At 42.5% G+C, this 11,143-nt stretch overlaps 1 protein-coding gene across 1 annotated transcript; it reads left to right on the forward strand.

Moving 5' to 3' along the window:
* Nucleotides 1-1,426: 1,426 nt before the first annotated feature.
* On the forward strand, nucleotides 1,427-5,934 carry Bpifa2 (BPI fold containing family A member 2). Its single transcript, XM_051144823.1, has 6 exons — nucleotides 1,427-1,571; nucleotides 2,085-2,226; nucleotides 2,794-2,901; nucleotides 3,841-3,993; nucleotides 4,966-5,047; nucleotides 5,896-5,934. Exons 1-6 carry the CDS (start codon nucleotides 1,427-1,429, stop codon nucleotides 5,932-5,934), a joined length of 669 nt encoding a protein of 222 aa, XP_051000780.1.
* Nucleotides 5,935-11,143: the final 5,209 nt, after the last annotated feature.

The raw sequence follows: 11,143 nt of genomic DNA on the forward strand, positions 1-11,143 counted from the left end.
GACTTTCATCTCATCCTGTCAACACAATATATAAGGGACACTGTCTCCGCAGGATCACTGGAGATCGTGCAGAGAAGCAAGGATTTTGTTTGCATCTTTCTCCAAATCAGTGAGTACGGGCACCCCCATTGTGACCCTTATATGAGAGTCTTCAGGATGCTTTGGGGAAAGATCAGATGGAAGGTGCTGTTTGGTCAGGGAAGTTGTAGACATAGATGGTCTACAAGACCAAACTTGTAGACATAGATGATATTGTGTCAGACTAACAAAAACCTAGATTCAGGTGGGTTCTGTAGACTGTGAAGATTTTACTCACAATTGATTTGTCTCAGTGCATAGAGAAGGGCTTCTAAATGGAGTCTAGATTCAACAGTGACACAAGTCAAAACCGTTCCCTAAGGACAGTGTTGTCCCAGGCTTAGTGGAGAAAGTCAGTGGGGAATCTAGAACTAGTCTCTGTGAAGGGGTCTGGAGCTGGCTGGCTGGAAGGTGTGAAGTTTCACTGAAGTAAGAGAACAGATTACGTGGCAAAGAGAAAAGGAAATAAGTTTCAAGCAGAGAAGGCAGCGAACTCAAAGGTTCTGAGCCGAAGCAGCATAGACTGGAGTCAGCTTGGCTTTCTCAGTCTGACTCCTCCACTCCCTGGCTGTATATCTAAACTTTCCCTACTTTGCCCACCTTGCTTTTGCATATTCCTAAGTTATTATTCTATTGTGTTATCTTTAGGGTTTTTAAATTCACCATACAAAGTAGTGTGTTTCACTGTGGCATTGTCCTACAGACTTAGTTCATATTTCCTCTCCCTCACCTAATGTCCTTCCCTACCCCACCTCTTGTTAATTTCTGCCTCCTTCCTTTTGCTCTCATGTCATGTATTATTTAATTTTTCTTTCCACCCCTTCTCTTGTCCTCTTCCCTTAAGATTTCTTCTCTTCTCACATTGTGAAAATATTTATGCCCCCTCACATTCAACACATTCAAACATATAGTATCATCTCTCTCTCTCTCTCTCTCTCTCTCTCTCTATCTATCTATCTATCTATCTATCTATCATCTAGCTATCTATCTTTCTTTCTTTCTATCTTTCTATCTACATTTAAATGTCATTTGCAGAAGACAGAAAATAAGGTATTTTTTGCTTTCTGAATCTGACTAATTTTACTAGACACAATTACTTCTATCCTTTTTCTGAAATGTCATGATTTCATTCCTCTTTTGTGACTAAATTAAATTCCATTGTGCACTAAACCTTGCTTTTTAAAAATCCACTCCTGAATGTGGGGATCTCTGTTGGCTCTATTTCTTACCTATTGTGAACAGAAAACATGTGTCTTGTGGGAAGGGGCATGTGAGAATGACAGGCATTCACTGTGGGTTTTTTCTTTTTTCTTATTCCTCCAATACCATCCAGGTGTCAGGACCAAAGATGTTCCAATTTGTGAGCCTTGTTGTCACCTTTGGCCTGATCATTGGCACCTCAGAATCACTGTTGAATAATGCTTTAAGTTCCTTGAATAATTTGAAAGTACTGGGTTCTGATTCTGGGAAGATTCTGAATTCCCCCTCTGGAGGTGAGTCAATATAGGTCCCCTCACCAAGCTGGTCCCAGGAAAACCCCTAATAAATACTGCCTGCAATTGCAGAGGCTGCCAGGCAGTATTGACCTTTATGGGTGGCTTATGGAGAAATGTGCAGCTATTCAATTTCTGCCTTACTTGTCAGTTTAGAAATGAAAAGTGCTACCTTATACTCTAATAGACACTTACCAATATAACCACAGGAGAAGATATTAATTAATTAACTATTTTTTTTTTACTATGACTCTTACATGCAGATCATAGTCTCCTCCTCTCAGTTTCTGGTTATGGGTGGGAACATGTATCCACTTCTCTCTCCCTCTCTCTATTTTTGTTTTTTTTTTTGAGAGAGACTTTATCTGTGTAGCCTTAGCTGTCCTGGACTAGCTTTGTAGACTAGGCTAGCCTAAAGCTCACAGAGATCTGCCTACCTCTGCCTTCCAGAATGCTTGGATTAGAGGTGTGCCCTAGTGATGCTGGGGACTGACTGATGACTATTTTTGACAGATGATCTTCAGAAAGTGAATCTGGATGTGGGGTTTCTTCAGAAAGACTCAGACTGGTTATCAGCCAAGAACAGCATTGTGCAAACAGTGAACTCACAGGGCGTTGGCAAATTAAACCTCGTTTCATCTCTGAATGGTTTAGGGTAAGTTGCTGTTCTTTGCTTCCAGAAAAGAGGCTACCTGACTTCCCAATATCAAAGACAGATGGAGAATCCTCTTATACCCCCACAGAGCTGAGGGGTTCTAAGGCAATGTTCATTAGATCTTGAGTAAATCTGAATCTGGGCTACAAGACCAGTGTGGACAGTTCATGCATTTGAGTTCGCACAGTAGGTAATTTTAGGCTCAGGTTGAATGTTCCTCTTGTCTTCATCTCCACCTGCATCTTGGTACTTAAAGCCTTTCTCAAAGAATATCACATTTATTCTTTAAATATACCTCAGAGTAAAAGTCCACGTTCTTTCAAGAGACAGAAATCTGGAATCTAAACTTTTTAATCCCTAGCAGTGGATTCATGGAGTTCTGACTCACAGAGTCCTGGGCTCAAATTCTGGCTCTGCTGCTTATTGTGTTCCTCCCTCTGTCCACTGCACCTGAGAGTGTAGCTGTTCACATTTCTGCACAGGATGCAGTGAAGACCAGAGGTCAACGAGGAGAGGAGCTAATGTGGAAAGAGGTATGACAAGAAGGTTTATGTGGTTTTTTGGCAGGTTGAAAATCAATGAATTCAGACTCCTGGACTTGAAAGCTGATCTGTCTTCAGATGGCAAAGGCATCAACTTGAGGATGCCCTTGGCTATGAGTGGCACTGTTTCTATGTGAGTATGAGTCACTTGGATTTGGAGGTGCAGTGCAACATGGCTGATTTGAGTAGGCATTTAATTACTAGCTACGCTGTGTCCTTTGGCCCCAGTTTCCAAATCGGTAAAAGAAGGGCACCTCTGATGAAGTATTCTAATGAAAAGAGGCCATGTTAAGTCTCTTTCAAAAGAATCTTCTATGTAATATATGTTTCTTGCATGTGTGCACTCACATGTCTTTGTGGAATTCAGAAGTCAACATCAGGAATCGGCCTCAAGGTGGTGAGGGTGCCACATTAATTATGAGATAGTATCTCTCCCAGAACCTGGAAACAGTTGATTTTGATTATTCTTCCTAGATAAGTAAATTAGAGTTTTAAGGTTTTTAAATTTATAGTGAGAGACTCTGAAAAATGAACAAGAACCTGTGTCAAAGTCTTTTTAGAGTTTGGAGGTGTCTTTCAGAAAGAATATTTGTCTAGAGTGTGTGCAAGCCGGGCCTCAATCATCAGCCCTTGGCGTGGCGGGTGGGTGTTTTATTTTATATACTTACAACCCATGAGCTCTGGGATCCTGTTATGTACTTAAACATTTTATGTTCATGATTTCTCACTAGAAATGTGTGATTCTGTCCTAGTTTCATTGTCATTATTAAATGGAGTAAACCAGATACAGTACTTTAAATAAGAACTGGGAATTTATGCTAGAAAATGTTAGTAGTCAATTTAAGTATTAGTCTCATGAAAAGAAAAACCTTGCATGTATTAAATATGCATGACTCAGAGAAGTCTCATACAAATGTGTAAATTTCATAGAGAATATGTACCATGTTGACATTATTATTATACCATTGATATTGTCCACAGACACCATTCATCATTACACAGAGAGATGATAACCAGAGCAACTTGCAAAGCCTTCTAGACTTGTTCCCAGTATGACTCTTGTTTTCTGCAGCCCTTTACTTGGCCCTCTGGTTGATGTCGCTATTTCCTTGGACCTCATAACTCCAGTCAGTATTCAAACCAATTCTCAGACCGGCCTTCCCATGGTAGTTGCAGGAAAATGCTCTACGAGTGCAGACAAAATCTCCATATCTTTGTTGGGCAGGTAAGACTCATCCATTCCAGCAGAGCTGGGCTCTCAGGGAGGCTTTAGGACCCCTGACTTTAATCCTATTTCTACACCTTCGAAGCAGCATAATGGAATCCACCATCTGATTAGCATCAAGTACCAACACTGTCACAAGTCTACAGCTTCATCCTTAGAGGATGCAGTTTGCACATACTCCATACTCAGGCTTCTGAGATGATTGACTGTGTAGTTCTAGGAATCAACACATTTTTGTCTTCCTAGTGCTGAGAATTTGCTATTAGCTGCATTTTCTTTTTTCCTTTGTAAAAAATATGGCTACTAGAAAGGGAACCAGGTTCTTATGCTTACAAGGAAAATCTTTTGTGGAATAAGTTATCTACATAGCTCTCTTCTCTGATTATTTTCTAGTGAAAACTCTGTTCTCTAGCAGGCAGGCATTGTGCTATGCGGTAGAGACTCATTAGGTGCAGCCACATAGGTTCTCTGTCTCCTAGAGCATATCAAAAGGATAAGAAAGGCAGAAGGGTATTTCATTCATCAGTGAATGCAAAGAAAATATAGAGTACCACACAAACTATCATACTTAGCAGGGCACAGAAGAGCCAACACTCCCATCAGTCCTTGGTATGGATGGGCTGCTCCAGAAGATGACAGCTGGATGAGAGTTGAAGGCGAGGAAGCAACCTCAGTGAGACTTGCTGATGAAACAGGTTTAAGGCTGACTGTTTTTGCCCAGTGCCCAAAGGATCAGCCTGGTGTTCTTTAAGTAGGGGCTGAGTGAATGATGCTGTGTCAGGGCTGTGATGAGCACCCAGGCACGGAGGAAGCCACCTCTTAGACATGAGATGCCCAGATGCTCAGGGAGGGTCTACTGGGCAGCATTCTGTAATGAGACTATAGAGCAGGGTTATGATCACCTGAGCCCCATAGGACCCTCTTGTTCATATTGAACTCTTGACCAAGCTTTGTAAGTCCCTTCTTTTCCAGGCGAAGTTCCACTATCAACACAATTACTGACAATCTATCTGCGGTTGTCACAAAGCTAGTGTCATACCTGCTGCAGAACCAAGTAAGTTCTGAGATCTTTGCACCCAGAGCTAGGTCTAGTGTGGGCAGCAGAGGTATTGTAGGTGTGGTGGGGGAACTCGGGACACTGTTTACCTGGTGGGACAGATTTCTCTTTGGGAGGTCTGTAGGCTCCTTCTCCTCATGAGCTGTGTTTCAGGGAGAGGGAGGCAGAAATCACAGGTGCTGACCTGAGGTGTTTATGACATCTGTGTACCACATCTTTATTTAAGCTGCTTTTTTTGTAATTAACACACCTTATTTAAACATCTGTATTTAAGCATGTGGAATGAGAATCTGCAGTGAATTGGAAATTGGGCCTCATCGAGGGTGGAAGCCTTCTGAGAAATGAAAAGATCCTTGGTTCCATAGTTCAAGGCACAAGAGTCTAGGGTGTTAGGGCTCTGGGTACTAAGTCTTCAGGTCCTGAACTTCTGACATCCTGAGGATGTGGTTTCTCAGCATCCCAAGAGAGTCTGATTCAGGCTGCTACAATTCCATAGCTAAGGTTAACTGTTCCTGGGTCCTGAAAATGAGGCCCTCTGTCAAGGGAGGGTAAACAGCCTGTTGCCAGCAAAGTCTCATCTGTTTTCTTTTCTCTCCCTCTCCTCACCCCATCTCCCTCTTAGATATGCCCACTGCTCCAGTTCATCCTCAGTCACCTGAATGTAACTCTTACTCAGGACCTTCTCTGTAAGTCACAGCCTGGAGCCTGGAGTGGCTTCCATAGGCCAAGAAAACAGCTGCGGGAATGTCCCAGACAGAGACCTTACATTCTTTTCAAGGCGGCCTGTGTCTTCTCCTCTTCTCAATGGAGGCTCTATTTGATCCTTATCTTCCCATGTTTGACAGAATAGTTATGGCAACACAACTCATGCACCAATGGTGTAAAGACCTGGAGGTGGCCCTTCTATGGATATGCCATTTTACACAGTCCTTCTGTGTCTTTGGTGCAGAACCTTACTGGGTCCCTCCAAGGGTCTGCACAGAGCAGCACAGGGTAATAGTGGTGTACTTGAGGTCATGTAGGTGACATAGTGATGGGCTGGAAGGAGGTAATGATTTGGTGGGCCTCTGTTTAGTTTCGTATGGCAATGACTGATGTTGCTCTTGACTTGGTTCCTTTAGCTGGTCTACTGACAGGACAGTTACCAGTTGGTATCTGAAGAGGAAGGAGAAGAACCAGAATGCTATGACATCCCCTGTTGGTATGGACATGTCTCAGTTACTTCTGTATTGCCAACAGAAAATAACATTATCAGAGAAAGTATAAAAAAAGCATTTGGTTTGGGACTCACAATTCCAGAGAGGTGGGGCTCATGAGCACATGGTGAGGAGCATGACAGCAGACAGGCAGCATGGCCTTGGAGTAGTAGCTGAGAGGTCATATATTGGACCCAATCACCCAGCAGAATGAGCTAATTAGCAATGATATGGTCCTTTGAAATCTGAAAGCCTATTGCTAGTGACACATCTCTTCCAAAAAGCCACACCTCCTAATCCTTCCCAAACTGTTTCTACACAAAGAGACCAGTTATTCAAATACATGAACCCATTGTGGCCATTCTTATACAAATCCAATAGGAAGGCTCTGTGTTCTATGCACATCAGCTTGTCACGAAATCAGGACTATGAATATTTTGCTTCTGTCACAAGAGAAGAGAAATTCTGACTTGATCCTGGCTCTAGGGGGAACTCTGAGCTTGAGTATATACTGAATCCTGAATCTGTATCACAAAGATGGTGGACATTTGATACTAAATGAACTTACATGAGGTATTGACTGAGTCCTAACTTTGTGAAAAGACACTTGTCCATTACCTGCATATGGACCCTGGCTTCATGGGCATGGCCTCTACTTTTCCAATGTGCTGTGGCTCCAGAAAAAGTGATCAGTCTGGTTTAGGGCAACAATGTGAGATCAAAACCAGAAATCTACAGTAATCTCTATCCTCTCTGTGTCCTAAGCCATGCTGGCCACAGTAGGATGAAATGGGCACAGTGAGGCCAGGATACCATTGATAGAATTTATGCTCAATGAAAGCCTCCTTTCACTGTTGCTGTGATTTCCAGTGTCCTGATGCCCTGTGATTTCATTCCAGGCGAGTCCCCAGTGGTTTCATCTTACTCCCATTGGCATTTATCTCTAGAAAGTGCTACTGCTACAAAGACTACCGGAGACCATCTGAAGGATCCTTCAAGACACCCTTTTTATCTCATTAGTCTACATACCTGTTTTCACCCTCCCAGCAATAAAACCCTAATTGCACTCCTGTGTGTGGCTTGCCTCAGTCCTTGCAATAGAAGTTGTTGGCAGTGTGTACAGTATGATTGGGGTGAGATCGCAGATGGTGGCTGAAGCAAGAGAGGAAGGGTATGGTACATACCTTACAGCTTTTTTTATACGCAGAGTTGCAGAACCCTTGAGTGAGTGGGCCCCTAGCCACTGTGTGAATGTAGCAGAACTCCAACCATCCAGCCACACATGCCCATTGAGACCCAGGAGGACAGGCAGACAGGTTCAGGGAGATTGGTTTTTCTAGCCTATTTCCCCTTAAGGACCATATCAATCTCTTACATTCTCCACCCTCACTTAGCCCTCCTACTGATACTCAGTTCCTGGGTATCAGCTCCAAATTATAGGAATGTTATCTATGGTGAGATCACAGATCCTGGAGGTACCCAATGGATCCTGATTCTATTCTTGTCAGGAAGGCTACCACTAAAGAGGTCTTCTTAATACTTCACCACATCCTGATGCAAAGGAAAGAGACTGATGTTCATAGAGGAAAGTGATTCATCCAGGTCACACAGTGAGCAAGAGTCACAACCAGGATTACATTGACTCTCTTCTAACATTTATGTATTTGTGGTTCATGCCCTTAAAAATGGAATCGCTGAACTTTAGCACCAGGAGACTCCCAGGCATTAACTCACTTTAGGTGACAGTCAAAATTAGGCTCTTACACTTTAAATTGGTTGAATACCATGGAGGTCTGTATCTTTTTCAATGGGATTATTTCACTTCCCCTAGAGTCAATGAAGGACATGAGGAAGTTCCTTCAGGGCACATTTAGAGGACAATCTCTCTCTCTCTCTCTCTCTCTCTCTCTCTCTCTCTCTCTCTCTCTCTCTCTCTCTCTCTCTCTCTCTCTCTCTGTCTCTCTCTCTCTCTCTCTCTCTCTCTCTCTCTCTCTCTCTCTCTCTCTCTCTCTCTCTCTCTCTCTCTCAACTAATATCCAGAGAAGCCTAAAACACAGGGACACTAACTCTTGGCCTCGCCCTTGACTTTCTGCCAAGGTTCTATGGTTTGAATCTACAATGCTATCCATAAGATTAAATGTTCGAGCACTGCGACTCCTCCTGGTAATACTGGTTTGAAGGCCATGGGACTTTTGAAGCTGCATAACCTAGCAAGAGAGGGTTGCTGATCACCACTCTTGATGATCATATTCCTCTTTAGTCCTATTTCCTGCTCCATGATCTCCCAAGATATGATCTAGGCATGGATACATGTCCCAAGCTCAGATCATGTCTCACTAGCTGCCATGTTTTCCCCACCATGAGACACTCATGTCTCCTAAAACTGAACCAAACAAACCTTCCAGTCAATCGTTTTTGCTTAGTGTTTGATCACAATGAAAAGAAAATGTAACAAATGTAATACAGGTAATTAGAACCAGATACAATTGAAGTATGGTTTCTTTAAAAAATAAGTTATGTCATGTAAACATGTCTGTGTTTAAGTCTCAAATGTGGGATATGGGGCTGCCTTAGTTTATACATAGCTGTTAACTATAATTACAACCTGTAGGCAAGTGGCCTTTTTTAGATGTGGATAGCTTAATTCTGAGGACACTGAGATGTTATAAATATCGAGAGAGAGAGAGAGAGAGAGAGAGAGAGAGAGAGAGAGAGAGAGAGAGTGAGTGCACCACTTTGAGAAGATGTTTGGAGGATGAAGGCTGCCTGTTCATTTGCTGTTTGTTGGTGTTCTGATCTGGTGGCTATCCTGATGACTAAGTTTGTATTGCTTCAAAGAACCCAATGACTCTAATAGGCAGAAGTAGCAAAGAGAATTCTGACCTTTCTCTCCATAATTTTTCTTTTTTCTCCTGGCTAGTGTTGGGGTTGGTGGAAGGAAGATAGAGGTATAAAAAACTCCTATAAATTGTATTTAAAAGATGGCTATGATCAGAAATGATGTCCATTGCTCTAGCAAGGTTTGCCATGTCTTTGGAAGTGATGAGAAAATGTGTCTGAAGCTGGATGCTGGAGAAGTGAAATAGCACTTTAAGAGTAGTTTAATATATCATGCTTATGGGAGGTGGTAAAATCTAAATGCTCACACAACGGCAGGAAGGAACCTGAGCATGCTGAACTTCAGAGGGCATAAGAAGGAAACTATGGAGAAATGAGCCAGACGCCATCATTCATCCATGCTCCATTAGGGAGAGAATCTGACTGTGCTCGGCCCATTTCCTGACTATTTGAATGAGGCCAAAGTTTCAAGTAGTGGGCTAACTTATCTGTCGAAAGAAATTTCAAGATAGAGAGCACTAAGGTTATGACATGGTCCTGTCCTCCTACTTAAAAAGAGCTGTAACATGAAATGCCAGAGCAAATATCAGAGTATAAAGATGTGAAAGACATGCAGTTTAGTGAAGTAAGGAGCATGTATGAGGTATTGTAGGTAATGCCTGCATGACAAGTGATAACCCAAGATTTGGAATGACTGCTAAGGAGGCCTGCAGACACCTGTGTTAGGAGTTAGCTCATGTCTGCAGCAAATAACTGACTATAAAACAATTCAACAAAAGGTTAATCTGGCTTATAGTTCTGGGATAACCATTCAATCATGCCAAGGAAAGCTTTGCAGGCAGGGGCCAGCGGTCAGCTGGTCACATTGCATCAAGAGTAGGGAATCAGAGTATGACTAGGAACAAGGAACAGCTTATCAAAACCACATTGTACATTCTTGGTGATCTATTTCTTCCAGCAAGACTCTAACTTCTAAGTATTTTAGTCTTTGCAAACAGTACAAAAATCTTTGGAACTAAAGTTGAAATAAATTTGCCTTGTTGTGACATTTCAAACTTACATCATGGTAACATCTAAGTGGAGCCCTGTGTGCAATAGGAAGTGTGGTCCTCATAGCAGGAATACTAACATTAATATCAGAAGGAACCTCTGAGGATTCAAAAGGCATTTGTTTTAATTGCTTTTTTATGGCATCTACTGTATTGGTAGGTTGGAGTCTGAGGCAAAGAAAGATCATGGGAGCAGTTGTGCATCATACATCAAGGGTAGGCAGAGCCTGGATGGCACTGAGGATCTTAGGCCAAAACTCTCTGCCTAGGATCTCTTCCTTTTACACAGTACATGCAGCAATGTCCCCTTTTATTGTTTCAGTGTGGACAGGGTCAAAGACAGTGGGGACTGCCTCAGACTGGCAAGTGGCCACTGAACTTCTACAATGATGGTACACCACTGAGGGATGGATGCAACCCCCAAATGCCACAGTGTCCTGGCAGCAGTGCTCTCTGTATTTCAGCCTGAGAGAGCCATGTGTGCCAAGCTCTCTGCCACAAAAACCTGCCCTCATTTCTCTAAGACTGTATTTTCTAACTCTAAATATAAACATCCTTGAATTCCAAGATGGCAGCACCGAATATGCACTGAATCTGATCTACAGGAAGCTGACTAGGGTCCCCACTGGGAGCCACAGACCCCAAGACATGGAGAACAATAAGGAAGAGCTCCCTGATCCCCACATGCAAGGGCCCTTGACATATAATTATTCAGCAACAAACTGCTCTCAAACACTAGTGAAGGGCATGAGCAGCTACCCCCAACATCAGAGACAGTAAAACGATGAAAGGCCAGTGTAAAAACACAAACAACAAGATAAAAAACAATATTCCATCTCCAGATTCCAGCTGTCCCAAAGAAAACAGCCCTTAAAACTCAAAAGCAATTGAAATATAAGAAAATGACCTCAAATCCTTAGTATTGATGATGATAATGGAGGAAATGAATAAAATCCTTAAACAAATGCAGGAAGATCTGGCCAAACAGGTTCAAGACATAAAAGAGGCCT

This window comes from Acomys russatus, chromosome 4 (genome assembly GCF_903995435.1).
Source record: "Acomys russatus chromosome 4, mAcoRus1.1, whole genome shotgun sequence".
In the NCBI taxonomy this organism is placed as follows: domain Eukaryota; kingdom Metazoa; phylum Chordata; class Mammalia; order Rodentia; family Muridae; genus Acomys; species Acomys russatus.

Bases quoted from the DNA above. Each gene is read 5' to 3' on its own strand.
- Bpifa2 (XM_051144823.1), top strand. From the start codon at position 1,427: ATGTTCCAATTTGTGAGCCTTGTTGTCACCTTTGGCCTGATCATTGGC. The intron at 1,572-2,084 runs GTGAGTCAATAT...TATTTTTGACAG, and splicing joins TCTGAATTCCCCCTCTGGAG to ATGATCTTCAGAAAGTGAAT. The intron at 2,227-2,793 runs GTAAGTTGCTGT...GTTTTTTGGCAG, and splicing joins TCATCTCTGAATGGTTTAGG to GTTGAAAATCAATGAATTCA.